This window comes from Cyclopterus lumpus, chromosome 15, assembly GCF_009769545.1.
Source record: "Cyclopterus lumpus isolate fCycLum1 chromosome 15, fCycLum1.pri, whole genome shotgun sequence".
NCBI classification, from domain to species: domain Eukaryota; kingdom Metazoa; phylum Chordata; class Actinopteri; order Perciformes; family Cyclopteridae; genus Cyclopterus; species Cyclopterus lumpus.
In genome coordinates, this window is record NC_046980.1 from 20,643,627 (window position 1) to 20,668,664 (window position 25,038).

General features: G+C 42.5%; 1 protein-coding gene across 4 annotated transcripts; it reads right to left on the minus strand.

Moving 5' to 3' along the window:
- Positions 1-1,353: 1,353 nt before the first annotated feature.
- xpo1b (exportin 1 (CRM1 homolog, yeast) b) lies at positions 1,354-24,473 on the minus strand. Of its 4 annotated transcripts, none has more exons than XM_034551988.1 (26): positions 24,096-24,472; positions 22,677-22,731; positions 22,443-22,574; positions 22,044-22,145; positions 18,372-18,444; positions 16,567-16,628; positions 15,243-15,287; positions 13,572-13,753; positions 12,392-12,440; positions 12,156-12,275; positions 11,826-11,954; positions 11,576-11,734; positions 11,252-11,449; positions 10,308-10,446; positions 10,003-10,184; positions 9,174-9,330; positions 8,910-9,073; positions 8,660-8,794; positions 8,384-8,567; positions 6,405-6,511; positions 5,292-5,486; positions 4,884-5,052; positions 4,372-4,506; positions 3,670-3,829; positions 3,488-3,584; positions 1,362-2,846 (listed from the first exon to the last, which is right to left on the minus strand). In XM_034551988.1, exons 3-26 carry the CDS (start codon positions 22,566-22,568, stop codon positions 2,700-2,702), a joined length of 3,216 nt encoding a protein of 1,071 aa, XP_034407879.1. In that variant the 5' UTR covers positions 22,569-22,574; positions 22,677-22,731; positions 24,096-24,472; the 3' UTR covers positions 1,362-2,699. The 4 variants fall into 4 exon arrangements, with proteins under 4 accessions (XP_034407880.1, XP_034407879.1, XP_034407881.1 ...); XM_034551990.1 differs by having other exon boundaries at positions 24,356-24,374; XM_034551989.1 differs by lacking the exon at positions 22,677-22,731 and having other exon boundaries at positions 1,354-2,846.
- Between the last annotated feature and the right edge of the window lie 565 nt (positions 24,474-25,038).

A 25,038-nucleotide genomic window follows, 5' to 3' on the forward strand; every position in this document is an offset into this window, starting at 1 on the left:
GGTGACTGAGCTCTCAACTATCAACTCTGCTCCAGTCTGACTGCAACCTGTAAGCCGATCCCTACTCCAACCTGGATGTCGAAGAATTCAACCAGATTATTAAAACGCTGATTATACTCCATTCACTGTGTTGTTGTTGTTGTTTTAAACCTTAGCGGGCCTTTTTCGACTTCCCTGAATGATTTAAGGTATGCTCGTTTGGTGGAAACATTGTGAAAGTCCTGTGCAGAAGGAGCTGGTATGTACCTCTGGGTAGAAGGGTCATCCGCTGGCCAGTGGGTGTGCTAACCTGGCTCTTCCTGTCCGACTTACTCACAGGGGTATTAATAACCCAGCTCGCCCTCAGTGAACAGGGCAGCAGGAGGTGTACAACATTATTGGGGGAGGGGGGGGCTGCGCTACCCCAGCTGTCCCCTCTTCTCCTCCACAGCAGATGGAGAGAATGACTGAGGATCTGGGTCAGGAAGTATGTGTGTGTGTGTGTGTGTCCAGTTACAGTCGGACTGAGTTATGGTCCCAGAGGGTTGAGATATGGAAGCATCAAGGCAAACAAGTGAGCGAGGAAAGACCAGGAGGAAGAGATGGTGACGCCAATATGGGCAAAAGGCTTCCTCGACAAGGATCTGCAGCCGTGAAAACTTTTCAGTTTTTTTTTTTTTTTTTTACCCTAAAACACCAGAAGACCCCACTCAGCAAACAAAATCAAGCACTTGCATACATGCAATACCTCACAGTGGGAATGCAGCAGCCCTCTCCGGTTGCATCAGATGGCCGTCATCACAATCTTTAATGCAACACCGGCATGTTAACGGGGAGGGGAGGGGAGGGGGGGTAGTCGGGTCGGTTCACACAGCACTCTGCCAAAGATGCTCCTTAGCGGAAATGTTCCAGGAACAACTGCGTTGGATGACAGGTGACATCCTCCATCATCATCATCATCATCATCCATCCTTTACCTTTAGGATTTATGCGTTTGTGTGGAAGAGGATGAGGTCTGGATTGAGACGTGTCGACGAGGAACTTTACAGATTTCTGTCAGATGCACCAAACAATATGAATTGTTTATATCGAAGATCCATCCATCCATCCATCCATTTTCAATACCGCTTATCATCATTAGGGTCGCTGGAGCCTATCCCAGCTGACATAGGGCGAAGGCAGGGGACACCCTGGACAGGCCGCCAGTCCATCGAAGATATTAAGAGCAATGTCTCCAACCTGGTCCAACCTTTTCTTTTCAGACTTGCAGTGTCTTGACTCAAAAGTCATTAGTCAAACAAACTTTGAGTTCACTTACCTGAGGTGGACTACAAAATAACATTCTATAAAAAATAAAATAAATCTGAGCGAAGGCATGGTTATAAAATTCTCAGCTTTAATAAGTTCAAAAAGTTCACAACAAATGTAACGCCTCGAGAAGGGGAATTTGCCATTAGAGATTGGGTGTTTATTTGGATTTATACATTCTTTTCCTAATTAAACTCATTGGCAATTCATTTCCTCTCTGGACCCCAAAGAAAATTATAAAAAATTGCCTATTTGTTTTATTCGGACTGAACTTAAACAAGGTACAACTGGAAAAAAAAGAAGCAAAAATACAAAATTAAATGTAAACCCAGTTTTATTGTTTTTAATTTTGCTCTAAAAGTAGCGTCTTGGAGCACTACCGCGTAGTAAACAATCTAAATTAGTACAACTCGAAAAATCTCAAAAGCCATCCGAGTTAAACTGGAGTTGTTAGAAAGATGCAACCAACTAAGAACCCATAAATACCTCCGCCGCTTCCTTAAAACATCCCGTTGATGAAGGCTCACAAATGAGCAACAATCCTCTTAGAGGAAAACAAAACGCTGATGTCGACTAGGCGACAGCACACACGCGCACACACCCACAACAAAAAAGAAACAATAGAAAAAAGAAGAAAAAAAATGTTCCCATGGTATTAAAGATGCTATACAATTGGGATGATATGCACATATTCGGTTTTGCTTTCCCTAAAAAGAAAAAAAAAAAAATGCCGGCAGCAGCCACACACACACACACTTGTTTTTTTAGTTTAGCGTAACTCTTGAGCGACCGATGCCGACGCACGGAGCAGCATCTCTCCGCCTTCATTCATTAATCTGTTAGATTCACATTCTCCCACAATGCCGTGGGGCACCCGACGAGTCCACCGCCGAAAGACCACTTCCTGTCCGTCATAACACGGGTATAGAAACCTGCTCAGACTGTATATATATAATATATTTATATATAAGGGAAAAGGGAAGAGCTGTGGTTAAGAAGAAGAAAAAAAATGTGATAACGTGAGAGTTGGAGGGAACAGAACAAAAACAAGATGGTTAAGTCGTCTAATCGTTACATTCTCATCATGCAGGTCTTGGGATGAGACCGGCAAAACGGAAGCTTCGATTAACAGTTCAGGAACGTTATTACACACACACACACAAAAAAAAAAAAAAAAGTCTCCATAGAAAACGCAGGTTATGTAAAAAGGGCCACAGGGTGACGCGGCAATCATATACACGTTGTTGGCATTGTTTTGGTCAACAAACATCCGGTGGGACGGCCCGCTCTTTGGAGGGGGAGCAGCCTCCCGCCACACTCAAGTGCCTCTCTTGGGTTTTGTTGTGTTTGCTGTGGTTAGGGTTGATTTGTTTGTTTGTTTGAACTACTGTACAGTCTGGCAGAGCTGGTGCTCAGTCACACATCTCCTCGGGGATCTCGTGCGGGTTGAGGATGCCCGGGACGGACATCTGGATCTTGTGTTTCTCTTCCTGGGCCTGTCGAAGCGACGCCTCCCTCTCCTCCAGAAACAGGTCCGAGGTGTCCTCGCCGGCAAACTCCTGGAACGAACAGGAAATGTTTAGCATCTTTACACGATAACCGACTTAAAGGATTAACTGTTCACCAAAACTTCAGATTAGAATCGGAATGCCAGCGATTCATTAACGAGCTGTATGCGTCTCACGGTGCGGAAGAGACTGGGATCGATCTTTCATTTGTAAGGGCAACATCAGACTTGACCACAGCTTACTTAACGCTTGAAAACAAAATGTAGCAAATTAATACAAATAGATATAAATGTACCGTCATCAATTAAAATAATGGTATCAGGTAACACAGAAACAGCTATCGAGTCAGAATTGGACCGATATCAATATCGCTGCATCTCTACTCAAACTAACTGATTCTTTTGGCCCTGACGACGTATCAAAAACTCAAGTTTTATTGCAAAAATAAATAAATGACAGGCGGGAAAATAACCACAGAAAAAAACATCACGGTCACCATCATAATCCACCATAAACCCTTTCCTTTCTTTATTTAGCAGAACAACGTGACTGCAGCAGCTCGCCGCGTGGTGCCCGATAACCTCTGTGAGGAGACGACGGCAACAAACGGCACAGCCGGAGGCGTGCGGGCCGCATTCCATTTAGCTCAGCAGCAGACAAAATACACAAGAGCACATTTCATCATTTCTCACCTTTATCTGGACGAGGAAGTCCCTAAGGTGCTCCTTGAAGGCAGGAATATCCTGGTTTAAGCTGAACAGCCCGGTCACAAACACTTTCACCTGAGCACTGACACACACACACAGAGATGTTAATAAAAATAAAAATGTTTTACTCCATCAGAGATTGTGTGTGTGCGAGTTGGTGAACTCACTCTTGTAGGTGAGGGAAGGCAGTCTTGAGCAGGTTGGCCACGTACTCCTGGATGAAGCCCTGGTTGTTGGTGGAGCTGGAGGGATTCAGCACCGTGGTGATCTTCCCCTCCTCCACCAGGTTGAACATGTAGGCCAGGATGGACGCATGCATCGTCAGGCCTGCAGGACACACACACACACACACACACACACACACACACACACACACACACACACACACACACACACCACACACACACACACACACACACACACACACACACACACACACACACACACACACACACACACACACACACACACACACACACACACACACACCACACACACACACACACACACCACACACACACACACACACACACACACACACACACACACACACACACACACACACACACACACACACACACACACACACACACACACACACACACACACACACAGACAGACAGACAGACAGACAGACAGACAGACAGACAAAATTACGATTAGAATTATTCCTTCATGTGAAGTTTCTTTGTTGTTTTCCAACGGTTATCTGTGTTTTTAAGATGTGCTTGTGAGGAACTTTTACACTGCAGTCTTCTAAATCAAAACCTCAAATGGGATTCTCCTGGCTAAATAAAGGTTAATCCTTAAAAAGAGGGAGATGTCGGCGCATTCGGGAGTCTCCACAGCTCACGCGTGTAAAAACTTACCAGCAGTATGCGATGTGTCGGTGACCACAGAGAAGATGTGTTGTAAGATATCGCAAAAGTATGTCTGGTAGAAACTCTGCGCGGCTGCTTCCTCCTGGGCCACATTCTGCAGCAGCGTGTACAGGATCTGCAGACCTGGACACGGAGAAACACAAGGACAACTTTGGCTTAAACTTACCCACAAAAGGAGCATTATACATATATTATTATTGCATTATTGTAAACCATAATTACGAGATACAAAAGTCAAAAATGACAATTTGACTTTTACAGCCAGAAATGGGCTTCCGTAGTTTTCTGCCTTTTAAACAAATTTATTTTGATGTTTGAAGACAATTCCCACCTGTGATACATTCTGTCCTCCCAAAATCATTAAACACAACACCTGGATTGTTTTATAACATTTAGTATTCATGCTCCAGGCATCGTTGCTCAATATAAACATGCAATAGCTATAGTAGTGTGTGTGTGTGTGTGTATGTGTGTGCGTGTGTGCGTGTGTGTGTCCCTACCAGTATCAGCCACGTTCCTCATGGTGTGTTTGAAGGCCCAGATGATGGAGTCCAGCACCAGTTTGAACTGGGCAGGGGGGATGGCGAGGAATGCGGGGAAGCAGTGAGAGTTCACTGCTTGCAGTAAGTAGAAGAAGTGGGTCCTGTGCTCTGGGAACTCTTCAAAGTTCTAGCAGAAACAAACAAAAGAACTAAGTTGTTTAGCCCTTGTTTCTCGCTTTAAAAAAAAAATTAAATGACATCTTAATATTACTTTCACACTTGCATGGAGTTAGATTTTTTTCAAACAAATGATGTTAAACTATCAAATATGTATTCACTTTGAGAAAACAAACAAAAATACTTAATCTTTTGTTTAGAAAAACACATTAATTTCAGTCAAACATCCAGGCGATCCCGATGCCTCACCTTGTTGATCATGTTTAGGGTGCACTCGAAGACGGCGTCAAAGATCTGGGGTATCTCGCTGGTGATGTGTCCCCCCAGTTTGTTGACTATGGTCGCCATGGTGCTGAGGACCTCGGGCTCGCGGGCAGCGGGGACGTTGCGTTGATAGTCGATGAGGACAGCGTCCAGCAGCGGCGGGACAAAGTTCTCCCCGACCTGAGAAACAACAGGACGGATCAGGAGGGCAACAACGGAGCTATAGAGTGCTGCAGGAATGATTGTGATCAAATTACCCGACTTCACAGTAAACATTGTAAACATGAGTTCATGATCTCAGACAGCAACCAAAGCACTTGTCCCCTGATGGCCAGTGGAAAGAGTCTTTGAGTGTCTAGAAAAGCGCTATATAAATTAGTATTATTGTTATAAAGAATGCAAGTTTAAAATATGGATCGGGTACGTATTTAATTAAATTCTATATGTATAAACGCATATATACAAATGCATTAAATATTTTGAATGGCCTGTTGTACAATTTATTATTTAAATTTGGTCTTGCATAGTTAGGAAAGCAATGGTAAAGTCAAGGCTTGATGGTGCCTTACACATGAAAGAATGATCCCAGTCAAAGCTGATACTCAAATCTGGAGCATCCCTCGTTCGTGAAGATCATCTTGCTGAAGATGTATAATAATCTTGCTGTAAGTATAACAAAGTTGTTGTTTTTTGCCATAGAGCTAACTTTGTGATATTCCAAAACCAGTACGGCGCTAACTTCTGGGTTGGAAGAAAAACTAAAATACATCATCCATTGAAAAAGCTTCTTTTTATATAAACTTGACAAATGCTAATTGTGATGGAGATTAAAACACAGCTCAGGGCACAAATGTCCAAGCCTGCCACAAGGAAAGGGAATATTAAAATACCAATTGGATCAGTTCCACTGTCAACCCTTTCCTTTTGCCACAGAGTGTACGGCATCTCCCGAGGACACAAGAGTACAAATGCAGCGCTCCCGTTTGCTCAAGAAGACGTTAAGTTTTCCATTAAAGTATGTTTATAACATTTGCATTTCTTTTCGTCAAATATAAAAAATAAAAAAAAAGCCTCCAGGCTTTCAGAGTGAGTTCTCACCATCTGTGGGTCGTTTGATCGGCTGACCCAGCCGGAGATCAGTTTTAGTGTCTCGCGTTTCACCGTTCTCATGCTGCGGATCAGGGGCTGCTTTGTCACCATCTCACCTGCAACGCAAAGGGGAGACACGTATTGAAAGGTTTTACATGAGGAAAGGGGGGGGGGGGGGGGGGCAAGAATGCTTTATGGCAATATTAAGGCCTTTATACACTTACACACACACCGAATATACAGTATTTAACAGAACAATTATAAATACCTGCTTGCAAATATTTTGCATCAAAACTTTTAAAGGTTAGGCAGTGTATATGTCGAGGGCTTTTATTGTGAAAGGTAAGAAGTGGATCTGGTCTGCGCCGACTTTGTCAAGGTTGAAAGGAGTAATGAAGTTTGCCGTTTTGATTCAGCCTACGGTGCCTCCGTGTTGTTCTGTACTCTAGTGTTGAATACGTCTGGTCCTCACAACAGGTTGATGTTTTTATTTGTGCGAGAGCTCTGAAAATGTACCTCGTTACGAAAAGAAATTATGAAGAATGCTGCTTTTTATTTGCATATTTATGTTCTGTGTGAAAGTACATTTTTTACTGTGTACATGACAAAACAGCTGAAATGTGTTAAGATGCGAATCAATTTCACAATAAAAATTAAAATACAAGTTTTGAAGAATCTTTGCATCAATGCGATGCATTTTTAGATTTGACATAAGTATATAATTCTCTGGATTGTCTCTCTATTACACTACCAGCTTGTTACTCTATCGCTAACTTGTTTCTCAAATTAATTTCCACAACAGAAGCTCACACACACACACACACACACCATCCTCAACCAGGATTGGTGATGTTCTTGAACATGTTTTGCTCCTTCTTTGCAGATCGCCGTTTCCACTCTGCTCTGAATCGGCGACCGATGCAAGCGCAGAGATCCTTGACGCTTGATCATCGCCGACAGACCTCTTACGGGCCACTCTACTCCCATTTAAGCACAGGAAGACTCAGAGATGAGTCACCAAAACAGGCGCATGCAAAGAGAGAAAAAAAAGAAAAAAAAGAAAAGAGGATGCAGCAATGACGACCTAGAAACCAAAATGCTACCACTGAATGACAAAATACTAAAATGCTAGAGTGTGATAAGTAAAGGCTAGAATACAATGCACCAAAAAATTACTTAAGACACGGCAAAGTAAGCATTTGGTTAGGTTTCAAACCCAGCAACGCACTTGAGATGGTGCTGGATTCACACAACGGGCCGCATGCCGACACGACAATGAAGAGACCCAATCCGTACAGAAAGGCAGGACATAGAGGAGCGAACCCGATTCTCTCTCTATCCCGTGGCCGCCGTGATAAGAGCTGTTCAAATTCTCTCAATTCAAAGAAAGGATCTTCAATGCTTCCTAAATTAGCTCCTTTAGCATAGGAAACACTGGACCTTCCTTTTCAAAGGATAATTCCGCCCCACAATTCCTTGCTGCGGCAACATTTAAAGCCGTTCACGAGAACAAACGCAGATCATGTAAATAAGGTGTTTCATAAACTATTCTCTGTATATTCTTATGATCAGATTATAATCTGCATCAACCAGAACAACAAAGCGGGATACGAGACATTGATAGTGTAATAACGTATTCATGGCAATCCCTTGGTTTCACTTTTATGTTCCTTCTTTCATTTCTATTCCAACCTCGTTAATAAAGTCATACTTTGAACCGGGTCGTCCATGTCGTCTGTATGACGCAACACTGTAAAAACACACGGGCGAAGTATCCAAGACGTGCTTTTTTGTAGTCCATCTTTGGAACATTGTTGTTTCAACGCTGCAGACCGGCGTCACTAACATCCGCCTGCCTTCGCGTCATAACTACGCAGCTTAGTGAAAGACCAATTTAAATATGGTCCAGGTTGAAAAGTGCCACGTGAAAACAAGAGGAGCCTACAGACGCGTTATCGGCATTGGTGACAAACACACACCTCCCTTACCATTTGTCTGAATGGCAGCAGAGATGTTCTCGCTGAGGCACTTGTAGACGTTCAGCATGTCGAGGTAAATCCGCCCCAGCTGGATGACAAAGGGGTGTCCCACGGCCTTGCAGGCTCTGACGTTGGTCTTCAGGATGCTGCCCAGCTGTTTCACCGTCTCCGGGTCCTTCAAGATGTCCACGTTCTGGGGGAGAGGTGAGCCGCAGCGGTAATGGATCAACACACGCAGACGTATAGACTGGTAAATTGGTACGTGGTAGTATATCGGTCTCTTACTTTGGTAGCCTGTTGGATGATGCTGTCCCACACTTGGTTGGGCAGCAGCATGTATTTTTCTATCAGGTGCTCTTGAACAGCCTGGTCTGTCTGGGCACCAATCATATAACCTACTGCCTCATAGAACGTGTGCACCTGGACAGATAAGAGAAATCATTTATAAGACATAATTGTGCTGATCTCTCTCTCTCGCTCTCTCTCTGCACAAGTGCGACACACCTCCAGAGATGATGGAAATGTATTTGCTGACCTGCTGAGGTTGAAGGTCACAGATTATGGTGTTGATGTTGTTGAGGATCTCGTCGATGAAGGGCATCACCTCGCCCACCTGTACTTGGATGAAGTGGCGGCGGCACTTCTGGGCAATCTTGATGAACGTGTCACAGGCCATGTCCTGAACACCGTCGTGGGTTTCTGATGAAGGACGATATTAAGTCAAGAGACATCGAAATTGACAAAATATGATATTTATAGATCCAACATGTTAAAACCAAATGCATTACACGCCTCTCACCATGCATGAACTCAAAGAGTTTGTTAACGACAGTTTTGAGGAACTTCCAGTGGGCTCGGAGAAAGCGTGGATACTGGCCAACAATGTACATGATGTTGGAGGCTATGATGGCCTTGTTGTCCTTCCCTCTCTTCTGCTCGCACAGACCCAGCAGATCCTGAGACACACACACACACACGCACACGCGGTTGTTCCAGTATCAGACACAAAACGGCAAGCCATTATTGAAACAGAGCAGCTTTGAATGTTGACTTATAATTTAAATAATCACTTTTTAGCAATATCATATTCAGGAATTTTACTGATAGAAATGTGGCTCGACAGTAAGGGTTGCCCAGGTCGCCAGTGGCAACTGGAACTGGCAACTCATCCTTGGCCTTTGGTTTTTTTTATGTATAAAAGGTAGGGACAGAAAATCGTGCAGCCCTAAAATAAATTAAAATGTTTTTTTTCATTTGTGATATTGAAATATTGCCGTTACAGTCAGAACCAGCAACGGCTGCACGTGCATTGGTGCACAGGCAGGAAACATTGATTAAGCAAATTGAGTCGACTAACAAAGAACCAGATGAAACTGATTGAAGAACAAAAAAAGAAATTCGCGGGAGGCAAAGTCTCCCAGGCTCTTTGAGTTAGATGGAAAAGGTATACTGCAAAGCAGGTACAGCATGCACATGACATGTATGCATGCAGTCGTCATCTTAATTACTCAAAATACCAGGTGACTAAAAATCATATGTTCTGCTTCGGCAACTAAAAGCCGATGGCCAGTTACCTCATTGAGCAGCGTAACTTGTGCAACAACTTGCACGTTGGTTCTTTTTAATACCTTGATGACAGTGACCAGGAACCTCTTCTCATCCTCCTCGTGCATAGCCCCGCTGATGGAGCCGATGGCCCAGCACAACGTGTTGAGGTTCTTCCAGGACCACTCGGTGCCGTTCACCTGGTTGTGAAGCTTTTCCGTCATTATTCGTTCCGTGTCTGCGTAGTCCAAGTGAGTCAGGTATACTGCAGGGCGGCGGAGGACAAAGGGGATTTGTGCTGTAAGTGTATGTAGACTTAAAGCTGAAAGCATTGATCTCTGACACTGGAGTCAAACTCCACACATAAATGCCCCGGGCAGAGTCGTACCAAGGGTTTCCCTCATGTTCTTGTAGAGGTTTATGGAATCGGTGTCCTTCATGAACTCTCTGACCACCTCTCCCTGGTCATTCTCCACCACTAGCACCTCCTCCGGCTTGGCCATCCGACTTACCATGAGCAGACGCACCTGTCACAAGAGATAAACACCTGTCAGCATATGCACACAACGGAGAACAGCCTCACTGCTCTTGCACGCATCAGTAGGCATGAATGTTAAAAGATAATATACAGTGAGTCTGATGGCTTTGACCTTTGGGGCGTCCATGAATATATTTACACAATGAGAATTTTTATAATAGATGTAACGAATAGGTAAAGGCAAATAATAGAGTGATGATATTTGAAGTGCAAATGCAATCAAAGTCAAATCTTCAAAATTCCCCAGAGGGGTATTTACTGAGCTAATTTATGTCAGAGCAAAATGTTAAACATCTAATTGTGTTAACCGTAGACCTAATTCCAGGCATTTACCAAAAACCCATTAAAATAACTCGAATACAAGGGAAAGAGAAGTGCAAAACTGTCGACTCAAGTCCAGGTTTTAGGATTCATTTCTGTTCTATAGAACATCTATAAAAGCCTGGAAAGTAAAAAAGAAAAATAGGGAAAAGACAAATTCTAACTAATCTTATACAACAATATCAATAAATTGGTCAGCACTAATTTACATATACAGTACTACACACTGTGATAGAATGGAAAATATTCGTCAGAGAAAAAAAGTTGGTTGCTATTTTTGCTACTGGCTGATTATTTTCAGTAATGCCGTAACTGTCAGATCTTTTGGCAGCAGTTCGACGGCCACCTGTTGCTTGACCAGCGCCAACTACGAGCTGTGGATCCATTGAAACCCTTCTACACCAAAAATTTACTTTAAAATAAAAAAAAATAAAAAACTGTTGTTGATATCTGTGTGTGTGTGTGTCTGATACCTTGGAGAGTACGGGCAGGTAGAGCTGTCTGCGTGGTGGAACGTCAAAGTGCTGGTTGCCGGAGAGCAGTGGGGACGTGGACGTAGAGAAGGGGCTCTCTCTGTAGAGCTCAGCAGCCAAGTGGTTCCAATACTCCAGACAAATTTTGAAGATCTCCGTCTCCTCCACCTCGGACACCAGCAGCATGTAGTGGAGGGCCTGAGGGGAGGAGCAAGGGAGCAATGAGAAAATGGTCTCAATGGGACTCCCGTTTGTTGTTGGACGGACGCATCCGTTTCTTTCCTCCCGCCCGCCACACCGCTGACTGACAGCATCCTCTCGTACCTCCATTAACGTTTCTCGGAGGTTAAGCCGCTTCTCAATGAGCTGCCCGTGCTCCTTCAGGAAAGTGCAGAGGAACAGACTGAGGTTCTGGATGAAGTTCTGCTCGTCGTCCTTCCCGTTGGCGTAGGCCAGCCGGATGTTGGTGTTCAGGGGTAACATCTGCGCAGGTTGCGGAGAACATGGAGCTCTTGGTTAGTGTCTGTACAATGGCGACGACAAACGGGAATTGCCGAATCGAAGCCCGACCCACCTGCTTGAGTTGACACATGGTCAGGGTGAAGAGCGTGACGAACTGCTCCTCGTACTGGCTGACGCTCACGCCGGCGATCTCGGTGAGGCACTTCAGTGTCACATTGCGAAACATGGGCACGTTCAAGAACTGAAAACAGTTGAAGGGGATGTTTAATAGAGGACTAAACAGACACACCTAGAGTTTTGAGTGCACGGTAACATTTTTATATTTTCTGAAGGAGAAGTGAACTGAAACTTTCGGATGCTTTCTTAAAAGCCACTAGACGAAACGCATCACGGCCCAGTTTGGAATCCACCAATTCCGAGATGCATGCTTCTGTGTACGCACCTTATACACCAATGTGCTGATCAGTTTGGTTTCAAAGATGTACCCCAGAGGAATCCAGTTGAGAAAACGTAGGAGGGTCTCCAGAGTGGCGTGGACAAGGGGGGCGTTCTGGGAGTTTTCCTACGGTGCGAACAAATGAGATGACAAACAGCTGAAGGGCAAACCCTGTTGTGTGAGCGGCGATCAATGAGTGTACAACAACGACGTCACAGAGAAAGAGATGAGGATTTGCATACCATGACAAACTGGCAGAGCTGGAATATCTGGGAGAATTCATTGCACATGCTGAAAGAAAAAGAAGTTACATCATGGAACATACAGTGCGACACTTTTTTATGCTGACATCTTCCTGTATTTAGAGTCTTAAATGAACTTCACCAATGTTTTATGTAGAAACGCTTGTCTAGATACAAGGGGATTGGATTTTGTCATCTGCTGAGCTAAATCTGACAGATCCCGAGGTTGATGGTCAAAACAATTTTGTGAAATAAGGCTTCTAATATATAGTATTGCATTGATTGTAAGTAAAATAACTCTGGTAATATCTGGTAAATAAGGCAAAATAAATTGTTGTATTATATATATATATATATAATATATATATATAATATATATATATAAATCGATATTTGACAAACAACAATTGTCCTTGGAAATGAGGGGAATAAAGCTTGTTTATCTTTGACATCCTGCCTCAAACGGTTTGTAATGGAGCTGCAACAATTGATTAGCCGATCAGCAGAAAGATAATCGCAAACTGTTTTAATAATTGATTAGTTGTTGAAGTATATATTTTTTTAACAGCAGAAAATGCTGTTTCAGCCTCTCAAATATGGAGATATCCTGCTGTTCTCTATTGTATTAAATATTAAACTAAATATCTTTGGGTTTTGGACAAAACAACATAAATTTAGACTTTCAGATTTTAGTCTTTACAATTGATTGTCACAATAATAGATAGTTAAAATAATCATCACTTGCTGTTTTAGTCTATATCACTGAGTTGCCTCCACATTGCAAGCGGACCAGGTGAATAATTCACACTGTCTGTGCACAAAAGAGAGTACAACTGCTTGCAATTCGGGCATTGACATTGCATAATACTGATTGACCTATCAAATGTAGTGGACATAAAAGTGTCAAGAGGCAAAGATCTAGTGCACAGCAAAGGCAGTTACAGATCACAGCATTACACCGTTGGATTAATTGCCTGCCGCGACATTTTCAAATGCCAACAGTCTGAGATTATATTTCATGATGTTCTGAAAGTACTGGACTCCTAAATCTGGCAAAAACCTATGATTTATCATATTTCGCATTGATTTCACTGTAGCTTTTTCCACCAATGCCATCACAAAAGAATTCCTCAACACATGAACACAGTTGTGCTTCCAGGGGTCAGTGAAGCATGCTGACCTGTCCTTAAGGTGCTTGGCCTTGACCTGGGTCATCTGGCCACTAGAGAAATCGAAGACCTCCTCGCTGAGCAGCTTGAGAATGATCATGTTGTTCTGACAAAGGCTCTCACTGGTGCGACTTGCCCCGACGATGTCGCTGATGAAGGTGGGCCAGTGCTTGGGCCACTCCTGCTTCAGGATCTACGGACACATGGGGAACAGACATGGATTGGCGTTATGTTGCTCAACGCAGGGCTGGGCGATTTGGAGAACATCACCATGTTTTTTTTTTATTACCAAATACCACGTTATGCCGAGACGTAATGACTAAGTGAGTAGAGGCAAATAGTAGAGTGCTGAAGGGAAAACAAGTTAGCGTCACACTTGTTCACACAAAAAAGCCAATGGAATATTTCCATTTGCTCTCTGGCAAACAAACGGTTACGATACTCACGCGTTTTGTACAGCAAGATAATCTTCACAAAAGACTTGTATTCTAGTGATGACGTTTTGTCGTCTTATTTAGCCACTTTTGCATAAAAGCTTTAAAACTCAACAGAAATATATTTACCGACGTATCTCATATTGTAGAATAAAAAAACATTACATTCTCTTCAGCTCGTGTTAACCACAGACCTCACTCCATTCAATAAAGCCGTTGACTGAGACGAGGGAACTGGGAAGTGCTAAAATACTATTTTTAGGATTCATTCCTGCAGCACTCTAGAACATACTGGCAAGTTCAGAAAATGACATCGCTCTACTTTCACGCAGCATTTAAAACCAGGAAAAATACAACATTTATGCCATATTAACATATACACAATCAAAAACATCTAGTCTCGTATCACAATATGATATCGATAGACTGTTCGGCCCTAGTCCGGTGACAGATTCCACGGCGACTGCAATGTGTGATCCGAAAATGAAAAACGAAGGTGCGCTAAAAAATAATGATCCCTCCCTTCCCATCTCAAGGCCGACATGTGTCCACTTTTTTCTGTTTGACTTTGATAATGAAAATCCCATGAACCAAGAGGTAAAGCGATTTTTGATAAGGAATCATGAACTTAGCTGGCTTGCACCGTTTTAGAGTCAGCTAGACTTAAGAGGGACATCTTCAGGTTAAAAAGTATCACTGCAAAAGATGAGGCCGCAGAATGATGGCCCACTGACAGACGTCCTAAACTGTCCAACATTTAGCATATGTGTTGAAAAGATTTTTATAATCACTGGATTGCCGACCATAACGACAGAAATCAATCAAACCATAATGCACACCAATGAACATCAACATAAAATCACTGGTTTAGACCTCCAGTCTCAGAGGGCTTCATCTGTTTTTGATAATTAATGAATTACATCTTAATCCTTCCAACTAAAAATTAACCAAACAAAACCAACACCGCTTCACTCCCGAGTCTGACCTCAAAGTGTTTAGTCAGTGGCTTTCTATTGTCCTTGGCGACGAGTTTCCTGCTCCGCTGTGCTCTCAGTGGCGGTCAGTGTGGATAACTTCTTCAAACCCGTTTGCTGACACTGTGGGTTTATTCTAATGTCTCAACGGAGCAAAATAGTGGTTCTAACAGGAGCTCCCACGATGATGATTTACAATAATGGTTGCATAGAAAATATTGATTCTTTTTTTTTTCACGGGGGAAAAAGCTTGTCGTTAGTTTTGAAGGCTTACCTGAACAAGGATCATGTTCAGCTTCCCGATGTACACCTTTTCTTTCTAAAAGTACAAATAAATAATGATGCGAATGTTAGTCATACAGTTTCAGAACACAAGCCATCTGTCAACTCATCAATTGAACAACACGAAGGGTTAAAGGTCACAAATCAAACAATTAAGGGTGGTGTCACTGCAGAAGGACCACAACATCATGGAAAGTTAAACACTTCTTGTTTTAGAAGGACCAAAGTAGATCCATAATGTTACGTTTTTGTCATTAGCGAGTAATAATAATAATATATTATAATACTGTCTATTACACTGCAGTAAATGATGTGCCGTGGCTGGATAACGGACCATTTAGACAGAGACCTGCTCAACTTGGGTGCTTCAATAATAAATAACCTGGGACCAATTGGGTTTGATGTGTTATGCTGAAGTTAGTCATTGAATACTAAGCAGTGAGAGATAGCCATTTTTATTTCAGACCTGACCGCTGAACTCTTGTTACAAGCATACATGCGTCTCCCCGCTGCTTTCTGATACTTTTTCTGACAGACAACAAATATTTGAGTGTCTTGTATTCAGCAAAAGCACTGCAGGGAAACGTATAGATGTAATCAACCCATCTCATGATCCTACAGTTGGGTCAAACAGCAGGGTGAGCCAACCAAAGGGACGCGCACACACACACACACACACACACACACACACACACACACACAGGTTTAAAAAAATTAAAATTAAAACGTAAGTTGATTCCCAACAATGCGCTTCGTTTACAGATAGCCAAACGCTGCGATATTTGAAACGGGGCCGTAATGACTCAACCTTCTGGTTGTTCGCGGTCGAGTTCCGTCTGAAAACACGCTGAAAAGCAACCGAGTTCACAATCTTTGGTCTGGATGACACAGCGCTTTGCCTAACAGCATCACTCGTGGCTGCTCTGACGTCACGTCGAAGCAAAAACACAAAATGAGCCACTCTGATTTGTAGAAATAGCGGTCAATGTCAAAAACACACCGACAGTATTCTTTCCCACCGTCAGTGACACTTGAATCCTTTTAAGAGTTTGATGAAAATAAAAAGTTTGAGTGTGACGTCTGTTGATTAGTTGTGAAGAGATAAAAAGACACGTTTCAAGCCAGAATTATGTGCCCACACGTACATTTCTGCTTCTTTGGAAGAAAAACATGTAATCAGAATAATAGCTCATTGTATTTTATTTATACTTTACTTGTTGCCGTTTTTGTCAACCCTCACAGTATTAAGTCGAGCCCCTACTCACACGTACAATCAACCTAAAGAACTATGTAATTTGAATACAAAGTTCACTCACCTCCACATTTGATGCATCTGATGAAGTCTTGATAATGAGGCCGACAACATACTTTTTTATACCTGGCGAACACAGGAGATATTAGGAGCATGCACCGGTGAAATGTGTAACACAGCCTGACATGACGGGCACACTGAATCTGGCCAATCTTATAAGTGCAGCCCACATTTACATTCTTGGTAAACACAAAGGATATGGACTGCAACTGCCACTGAACTGCTAGAGGGCAAACGTTTTGGTCAGTTCAGCAGAAGTTAAAATGTCCCCCGGTATCTTAGACAGTCAAGATCGTCAACGTGAGCAGAGCATCTTCAAAAAAAAAAAGAAGTTTTCATCTCCCTCGCATTTCTTACTAGACTGTGTCTGTGTTTCTGAGGTGTGGTTGGCAGAGCCGAAAACAAGCAATACTCTGACACAAGGGTGGGGGGTGGGGGGGGGGGGGGGGGGGGGGGACACACACTTGCCGGTCGCCCCGGCACTGGATTTGCCACTTGAACAAAATTCAGGCATCTATGGTCAGAAGTAGGGAAGTCTTAGGTCAATAGAAAAGAAATTATAATTTTGAGCAAAATTGTAGAAGAATGGAGGGTGGCAGAATCAACTGATTTACACATAATTAAATAAAATGGTATAGTCATTGCTTTTTGCTCCAACCAAGAGACAATTTTCATCCCACTGTTTGCAAATATATATATATTTTGTGTAAACATCTTGAGCAGTAGGTGGTAATGAAGAACCATACGTTTTGTAGGGAAAACTAATAAAACAGGGAATTGATAACTTAAAGGCAAGAATTAAATGCCTGCAAGATTTGTTGGGGGATTTTAATGTTGACATTCTCATCCTGACAGCAGTCAATGAATCAAATCCTCTTACAAAGAGAAAAGACAAAATTGGCTTTCTCTGGCAGAACTGAAATAAGCCCGTCCAATCATTTCATTCAGCCCGAATATATAGATTGGATTCCCGTGCTCTCATTACTCGTCACCGGAGTCTTCCACAAGCTGCTAGCTTGACAGCTGCGAGTGCTAGCAGAAGCCATGTTCGTCATTTACCTTCATGATGAATATTTTGGGGGAGTGGCTTTGGAGGGAGGCCTTAAAGGGACGGGCTTGTCAGTGTTTCTGAGACTTTCTTGCTAGAATTAGCCGTGTTTTGGAGCTAGTGCTGCTAGCTACTTTGATTGGAAAAAGAGTTGGCAACGCCGGGCTGGTTTTTTTTCTCGTATTATTATTATTTGAAATCTAGCGTGCTAGAACCTAAAGATTTCCAACGCTGCCTTTAAAGTCTGAACGTTTCTTAAAAGTAGAGTTTATCTGGTAAACTACTTCCAAGTCATGATAATTCTTAATGAAAATCCGGAATGTTTCCAAAGTAGTGCGTAGGAGTAGTTTAAATAAAAGACACAGTGGAAGAGATTAATCTGTGTCCTTCTTTCTCAATAAACAACAATAAAATGAATGTGCTGATAAAAATATAAAAACTGGCAATGTCTTATCTTCCTAGACATATACAATAAGGGTAATTTCAAAGATATAAAAGAAGCAACGTAAGGAAGCACAGTAATCTCTTTAACTAATTCTTTAAAGATGCCCCTTCACATTTCACAAAGCTTTAAACCCCAGTGTTTTTTCGTGCAGAATCCAACCTGGCTCTCAGCTGCCGGTGCAGGGCCAGTCGAGCAGAAAACAAACCAGCATGCTTTGTTGGGGAACACTCCTCAACTTGGCAACCGCACGACACAGAATTGCAAAAGGCACTGACAGAGTTGAAGACATTTTTTGAATTGTCCCACACACACTTACCTTCACACTGATTCCTGGGGAGAATCTTCCATCTTGTTTTGATAACCGTTTCCAGAATCTGAAGCGCATAGTACTGGAACATGCAAGGAGAGCAGAAGCATTAGGACGACTCTATTATGACAAGACATTATTATTACATGTCAACAGTATGAAGTGGACCAGCCTGTAATAACTTGAACTCTAAATTGAACTGAAACCACATCTTTCATGCAGATTTCCACTTTTTTTTTTGTCTACAAACAGCTGGAATTAAGCTGGAACACTGCAGAAGTCCTGCTGTTTCTCCCAGCATCACCAGACAGCAAAAGACAGCAGAAAAAAAATGCAACAATCCATTAACCAGCTTCGGCTTTGATTGCTCCAAGGGCGAGTCGAATGGTCTGGGAGACATGACATGGTCTGTTTTAAGTGCTCTTTTACCAATGATACAGACACTATGTAGGGTTGGGAATCAACAATTGTTTTTTTACATCGTACACATTCCTTGCAGATTAGTTATGTTTTTTTACGCATAAGGGTTTTTGGTCTGAACGCCCACTTAAAACGCAGCATTTTCAACATCTCCATTTGTAGTAACGAGTCCACTAAAATCCGTGGACAAATACAATAAAATCAAGTATAAAACAGAAATAACATTATACAAATATTAATCACATTGGTTCCTGAAAAGCTGTATTTTTTTTAGTTTATGCAATTTACCTTTGATTGTAGCCTAAATAAAAGTGTTTCATAAATCCAACTGGGATAATATTATACAAATATTCATCTAATTTTTTCTTCCTACATTTTTTAAAACAAAATACCCTGTTGTTTATGACAAATTACTTATTATTGTAGCCTAAATAAAAAGGGGGTGGGGGGGTTGCATTAAAAATGTGGTTACTTGTAAACCGCACTAGCAAGTCAATTTTCCCAAGATTAAAATATAGATTATGGTTAAGCCTAAATCAGCCTAAATCAGATCCCTTTAACTGGTGTGTCAAAAGAACAGCAAGACCAACCACAGGTTATGCCCTGTATCAATGTTTGCTTAATAGTGAAGCATGAAGAAAGAAAGAAAGACATTTCATTTACAAGTTTTTGATCTAGTGTTACTTCAACTGACTGTTTCAACTGTAGGGATCATCATTTCAATAGTCACAATGATTCCAAAATAAAAAACAATGGTATATGGAACAGGATGTTATTAAAGCGGGATAAACACAACGTGCTAAAGACGATGGATGCTGGAAGATTAAAAGGTGACTGTGCACCGTTGACAGTCGTTTCATCTTTAACTGCCACACTTAGCACAACACCACCACAAGATGCAAGGGACAAATTATCAACAGCGAACTGCACCGAAAGCTTTTGCGACTATTTCTTTTCTTTGTTTCTTTTTTAAAGACGAGCGAAAGCACGTGAAGTCAAAAGGGTCTCGGCTGAACAGAAGGGTTGACGAGGAAGAGGATGCACTGTAAAGAGGCGCGAAGGGTGGGGCAGCAACAGAGCCGTGATCCCTACAGGTGAAATTAAGCAGTCGACAGATCTGTGTGTCTCTCTACAATAGAGCCTACTGACTGCAGCCTGCACCCTCCCTCTGTCCAATGAAACAGATGCAATAGAAACGGATGAACAGAATTCAGTCAAAGGGAATTCAAAAAAGGGTAGACCTTGTGGAGGCCTGCCGTCAAAGCCTAGCTGTGTCATGACGCACAGGATGACACACCCCTTTTCTTCCTATTACAAGCCATAAACATAATGGAACATTGGGATTAATATCAAATAGTCACAGCTTGAATTCAGGAAAAGAATTACAAAAAATGTGCGAAAATACTGTAACTACTACTGCACTAAGAAAAGGCAGATATTAAAATGTGCTTCGAAATGACGCACTTTTTTTTTTAACTAATGAAACAAAATAAATGCAGAATTCAAGGTGTTTATCTTTTGTTTCCTCTAATGCCCCAATTTCTATGTAAATGACAAATTTACTTAGACATTAGTAATGAACGTCAAGTGTTAAAGCACTCTTACAGGCAAGCAAAAAATGAAGAAAAAAAAAAAGTAGAGAAGAAGCAAATGTCACGATGTGTACTTTGAGGAAGCTGCGGATGCATTGCACTTCTTTCTCTGTGCATAGACTTATTTCCCATCATGGACATTACATTTATGGATTGGGCGTGATTGCTTTAAATAGAATAGTCAAAGGTATTTGTATAAATACAATTGTGAATCGCTGAATGTGTTGAGTGAATCACTGGGTTCACTATTCACAGGCAGTTTGCTTAATCAGCTGTATCCGCGCACAGGAGTGTGCACTTTCTTCAAATAACAGATGAGGAGCCAGGGGTGTTAATGTTAATATTTTTTTTTATAAAAAAAGAGAATAAATGAACTGACAACACTGGATCTGGTTTATATCTGTGTGAATGTTTTAAGCAGCAGAGACACGTGGGCTGCATTCCATATCACATACTTTCTACTTTCATTACGTACTGTTGCATGCAGTGTGCACTCAGGGACATACTACTTTGCACCTTTAAACTTTGAACCTCTTGCTCATATATCCGCTGTACAGAAGATTGGAATAGCCAGGAAAGCATGCTGATTTGCATAGCGCGTTAATCGTCCGGATGCCGTTGGACATCCTGGTATTTTTTTTGGGAATACTGGCTTTGACATACGATGTATTGGGATCGCCACAGCTGATCAGAGCCCATGCTGTGTGGGCACAGCACCAGTGTTTTTTGTACGGTGGGGATAAAGGGTGTCGCTGACCTTGGTGACGTGCTGGAAGTAAGAGTTCACTCAAACGTTATAGCATGCAGATGTACTTCTAACTGATTAACACGATTTTAGGTGTTACAGTAACAGCCTGCACAATCAGCAGACCCCCTGGCCATGCAGATTTGCCCAAATATCTAGCTAGTAAGGGGATTGGGGCGGCTCATTTCCTCTTTTACAGTAACACCTGGAAGCTCCAGCCCTTTTCAGAAATGGGTGGGACTTGCTCTGAATTTGAGTCTCATCCAATCCATGTGCAATAAAGCATACAAGTTATACAGAAGTGTGTTTGAATGCATGCATGTCTATTTATTGCAACGTTTCAAGAATTTTACTTCCCAATTTGTATTCCTAGATGTTGCAATGAAATACAGACCAGACATTACTCCTGCACCATTTTAACAAACCCAACTGGTACAAAAATAAATGTAGCTGATTGGAATAGCTGGTATGATTGAGAAAGATGGTGCTCATTCCTATTCTATTGGGCAGGATATTAAAAGGCTTATTTTGTATTGTATTATTTTATTACCAGGAGTTGATGGGGAAAGTCAATGGATCATCTAGTAGGTTCAGAACAGCATTCCTTTTATCATAGGACAAGAGGTCCTGCATGGCTCAAGAGCTAGGGCACGGTGCCAACACAGCCAGGAATACTTATTCGACCTCTGCTGGGGCCATGTGTACCTAACAACATTCACTCGCAGCGCATAAAACTGCTTTAAAAAAGCAGATTTGTATACAATTTAAAAGCATGCTGTCAGCAAACCACTGTGACCTAGTGTTTTAATTTTTTTGTTTGACTTTTTTCTTTATATTACAAAATGTGTTTGCGATAGCATACACTTCCTCAAAGCACAGGTAAGTGTTTGTCCACCAATGCTTTCTGTACTAGAGCTTGCTTACTTTGGTGTTCATGTTCTGGGAAAACTCGAGGATGGTGTCCACTCTTGTCCAGGCGTCCGGGTGCTCTTTTAAGTGCGTCAACACTTCTTGTGCCATTCTTTGCTGCAATACAAATTTTGAACGAAACTTAAGATGCAACACTAAGCCACTTGCAAATGGGTTAACAGTAATAGATAATAGTCTAGACTTGTCTGTGCTGCAGCCATCATGTGAAGAGAACAGGAAAGGAACATTTAGCATGCCATGTGTTTAAAGTTGAAGCATTAACACTGAATAACTGCTGCTTTTTAAAATCAAACAATTATCTTTAAATTCCAGGCATAATTATACATTCGAGACAAAGCAGCAGATGTTGTATCTAATGGATTATAAAGCACTAGTAAATGTTTCACAACATACCTGTGGTCCCACCCCGTGATATAGACAATTCACCACATTATCCAGCAGGTTGATATCCAGTTTCTGGTTGAAGTCCAGCAGCTGCTGTGCTGCATGGTCTGCTAACATTGTCATAATTGCTGGCATAGAGCTCTGCAAGAAGGACAGCAGAGGGAGGGGTCATGAGTGCACAGAACACATTCAACAAGCAACATCATGGGGACTGTGCATTTACAAACATCCCCCTGGACCCACCAGTGGGGCTTTCCTGTTAAGAAGTTATGCTTGAGGCGTCGCAAGTCTGTCACTCCTCAAATAGTATGCAAAGGGAAGAAAAGCTTTGTCAGTCTGTCTGTCTACTGAGTAAAAAACAAAACAAATATCTTTGAGATATAGTGCTCTGGTCTACCCACAGAGTATAGACTTATAGACAAAGTAGGGATTTGGATAGCAAAGACAACATAATAATCCAATCCTAGTGACTGGTAACGATAAACTGTTACCATATGAATGTAAACAGCAGGTAAACTTAATTTAATTAGTGATGGGAGGGTTTTGCCAAAAATGGGTTAATATTGATCTATACACGATTGACCACACAGTGCTTAAGAAGCTAGAGTCAATGACATTTCCACGTTGGTTTAACAAACAGCTTAACAACTGAATGAAACGTCTAAATAAGCAGACTCAACTCAGTCTCTGCGAATCAAGCGTCTCTTTCTGCGACCATACGAAGAAGGTTAACCGAGCCACGTGCCGGATATACTGGGGCGACGTCACGTTGTTTACATCTGTAAGTGACGGGAGTTCACTCCTCCAAAACACAAGCAGCAGATCATGTGGCCACCGATAATAAACAAATGCTGCTCGAAACCATGTTGACATTTACTAGCATTTGTCCATACCGCAGCCACGGCGTGAACAACGTGCACCCGGCACAGGCGCACTCAACATCGATCGCTAGCGTTAGCATTTACGCTATATCTCTAGCTAGCCGCTAGCAGTGTGTCGCACAAAACAGTTCACATGTGGTCCGCTGACTACAACCACTCCCACCAAGGATGCCAGGGACAGAGGGCGTCCATGCATTAATGTTACCCGGCCACATGCAACAGCACGGCGCTTCGTGTCGCGGCTACACTCGGGGAGGACTCGGCAGCGGTTTGTCCAGACAGTTCCGTTTTTCGGACGCTTTACATCACGCAGAGCCAAAGTTAACACCGACTAGCGCTAAATGCCAAGAACCTAGCCACATCAACTTGACATCAGTGCTGCTGCCGTGGTGGGAGAGGCACGGATTTAAATCGTACGGCGTTCAGTAACTTGTTCATCTGCGGTAACGCAACGAGAGGCAGCCTCGGCCAGTTGTGCCTTTGGTTGGGTTAAGTTACGCCACTTTCCGTGCAGCCGACGTTAGCTAATCCTTATGAAGTGGTAACGTTGAATGCTAGCTAGCGGGGCAGTCGGTGGCTATTCGGCTATCCCCACTGATGCTATTGCATTCTGAATTAGCACGTCTCCTCGGGAGCATATTATGACGGGCTACGGTAAACTATTATATAGCATAACTTAATACAACAAACAAAAAATGCATTTTATTCATTGTACAGGTAAAGCCAAGACGGTTAATCACGGCATGGCAGGGTTTTTTTCCACTTCACCCCAGTTACCTACCTAAAGTCCAAGGCTCTGACTGAAAAGAGTGGCGTTTGCCAAAGAAGCTACAAGGTCTAGTGAGTACTTCAGTATCACTGTTGATTAGAAAAGAGTTCCTATTTCTGCAGCGTTGACTATCTTCAGTAGTGAGTGATGTCTGGCTGGTAAGGACCACTGGTGTGGCTTCCAAAACTACTATCGCGGCGAACCCAGCAATATGTTACTCCGAAACATTTTACGAAACAAAGTAAACCTTGATTCACTAATGAATTCGTTACTCTTAATAATTTTCCAGCGGGGTGGTGTAGAGATTGTGTGCCTGCGCCTTCTCTCCTCTCTCAAGCAACTAACTCGCAACCGGTTGAAACCGGTTCAGACTGGGAGATTCCATCTCGGTTTAGTTTTCAGCCGATGGCGCCGCGTAAAGTTTGGACTGGGGTGACGCCCACACCGCGTCGTGATTGGCCGCGGCGTTGGCCGAGACCTCCTAGCCGGCGTCCCATTGCGCGACGGACCTGCCAGTTTATTTCAATTCGCTTAAGCGCCCACGCGACTACTCCGCCCGAAGAGAAAAAAGAGGGCAGACTCCCATGCAGAATGGACTTGTACATGACTGCGCTCATGAGAATAAGCGAATAAGTCAGCGGCCGCTGTTTGTCGCCATTCATGTAAAACGCCACACAGCATTACTATACGTACGTGTAATATTATTGTAATTTCATGAATCTTTAAAAAAAAAAAAAAAATTAAAAATCAAGTTAAGACTCTCTGTGTCCCCTCGACCACTTTTTAAATGCCACATATGTCGAAAAGGGAATGTGTCTCGTGCATGTACACTGTTAGGTTGAACGCCGTGACAAAAACCGCAGGTACCATTCATTTGCCTGTTGCTTGTAAGCTGGTAATTTTCCACCAGCCACGAGTGGGAGTGGTTACACGATCATGAACGCACGGGGTTAGA

Bases quoted from the DNA above. Each gene is read 5' to 3' on its own strand.
- xpo1b (XM_034551989.1), bottom strand. From the start codon at position 22,568: ATGCCAGCAATTATGACAATGTTAGCAGACCATGCAGCACAGCAGCTG. The intron at 12,441-13,571 runs GTCAGCATGCTT...TTTTTCTTTCAG, and splicing joins GCCAAGCACCTTAAGGACAG to CATGTGCAATGAATTCTCCC. The intron at 8,795-8,909 runs GTCAGCAAATAC...TTATCTGTCCAG, and splicing joins GTGACCTTCAACCTCAGCAG to GTGCACACGTTCTATGAGGC.